We start from the raw sequence: 1759 nt of genomic DNA, 5'->3' as shown, positions 1-1759 counted from the left end.
AGTAAATTTACAGATACAATATACTTATTATACTACATAATATACATTTTACTTAATATACAATTTACATTTTACATACATTTGGTGCCCAAATACTGTCGTAACAAAACCACATCATAAGCCCTATTCGTCTGCGCGGTCGATCGCACCACAGCTAAACATACACCTGACGAACCGCTTCGTCCGGTTCCAAAGTGAACGCGCGGACGTCTAGGCGTGACCGTTGTCCGTTCCCGCGTCACTGCTGGTTACCGTACCCATTACTCCGGCTTCTACCGGTGGCAGCTGCGACGAGACGGATAACGGCGTTTTGATCCAACAGTCATCTTCTGGAGTGGCAGGTGGCATCAATGCCAAGACAGACGATTCGGCACGTGATGGCGAATCCGTCGAAACGGGCAACTCCGCGGACGTACCGAACGACAGTCCAGTTTCGGGAGCATCGCCCGAGGAATTTTCACGCACGGCCACATTAGGCAAAGACGCAGATCTCTTGTTCACCGGGAAGCTAAGGACATCGCTGCTCTCCGACGGTTTCAGCACATTCGACAGGTGATCGTCGACAGCCGGTACCATCAAGTCGTGCATGGATTTCCAATCGACCTCTGTAGGCGCTTCGGCCGAGGAATTTACACGCACGGCTATATTCGGTAACGATACAAATCTATTGTGCAGCGGCAATGTACGGAAATCACAACTCTCGAGCGATTTCGGTCGATTCGACCTAAGCTCGTCAAAAACCAAAAACCATTTGCATCGTTTCAGTCTTGGATGTCAGCTTGATATCTGACGACTTCTTGTCTTGAGCGGCAATATTTGACATACCGATATTTGATGTAGGTACGTGGAATAAATATACTATACGAAAATTCGATTTTAACTTTTATACCGTAGGTATTAGCAATTATTCGTGATTTTCGTAACAAATGAATTATAATGAAACTACAATACGTCATAAAACATAGTGTTATGAGTTACGGTTGTATAATATATATAATAATCAAACTTAATATTTCAATTATTACATGTATTATTTGCTGTGACGCAACTACTTTTTTTTCAGTTATATCGTATAATATACCCGCCGCATTAATAAAACGGTTTTATTTCCGGGATGAAAATATATACTTGGGTAAATAATAATCCACTTCGTAAATTATTTCAAAATAACCATATTTGTTCCAATATTATATTATACTTACGTTATAAAATAAAAACATAATATTCGTCAAACGCAAAAGATATTTTTTTTAAAAAAAAAAAACGTAAATTAATGTTTTGTGGGTCTTGGGAGTATTAATTATTACCCCGCACCCGCGTAAGCCACCCTCTGTCTATACCCTATTCAGTTATATCATTGCGACTTTAGGAAGGCGTATGTTATATTATTACTACACCAAATGTACCTACACAGACACACTGTTCAAAGATTGTATATCAACACTTTGAGTGCCGTGTGTATCAATTTTAATACACAACTAATATGTTTATTTTTGCCGTGTGTATTGATAACGGTACACACATTTAATGCTAATGATACACACAAAATAATGTCCCGGTCAGAATGGTCAGTTTTGTCATTTTTGGCCCGTCACTCGCAAAGTATTAATCAAACCGTTTATATACGGCAACGGTGTACTACAGGTCGTTGAATTGCTCTCGCGAGCTTGCGACAATACCACCACACCAGGTAACCAGCTGTCTTTATACAGACACCGGTGCACCGTACCCCCAAAAGGCCCCCGATATAATATTTAGG

At 40.5% G+C, this 1759-nt stretch overlaps 1 protein-coding gene across 1 annotated transcript; it reads right to left on the bottom strand.

The window, feature by feature from the left end:
* Positions 1-210: 210 nt before the first annotated feature.
* On the bottom strand, positions 211-823 carry LOC132947582 (uncharacterized). Its single transcript, XM_061017877.1, has 2 exons — positions 758-823; positions 211-579 (listed from the first exon to the last, which is right to left on the bottom strand). Exons 1-2 carry the CDS (start codon positions 821-823, stop codon positions 211-213), a joined length of 435 nt encoding a protein of 144 aa, XP_060873860.1.
* Positions 824-1759: the final 936 nt, after the last annotated feature.

The sequence above is a fragment of the Metopolophium dirhodum genome, chromosome 6 (assembly GCF_019925205.1).
Source record: "Metopolophium dirhodum isolate CAU chromosome 6, ASM1992520v1, whole genome shotgun sequence".
Taxonomy (NCBI): Eukaryota; Metazoa; Arthropoda; class Insecta; order Hemiptera; family Aphididae; genus Metopolophium; species Metopolophium dirhodum.
Note: the sequence above shows the minus strand (reverse complement) of the source record. Positions and strands in the feature narration are given on the sequence as shown.

Excerpts from the sequence above, each read along its gene's own strand:
- LOC132947582 (XM_061017877.1), bottom strand. The coding sequence starts at position 823 with ATGTCAAATATTGCCGCTCAAGACAAGAAGTCGTCAGATATCAAGCTG. Across the intron at positions 580-757 it reads TGACATCCAAGACTGAAACG|TTGATGGTACCGGCTGTCGA; the intron begins ATGCAAATGGTT and ends TCCATGCACGAC.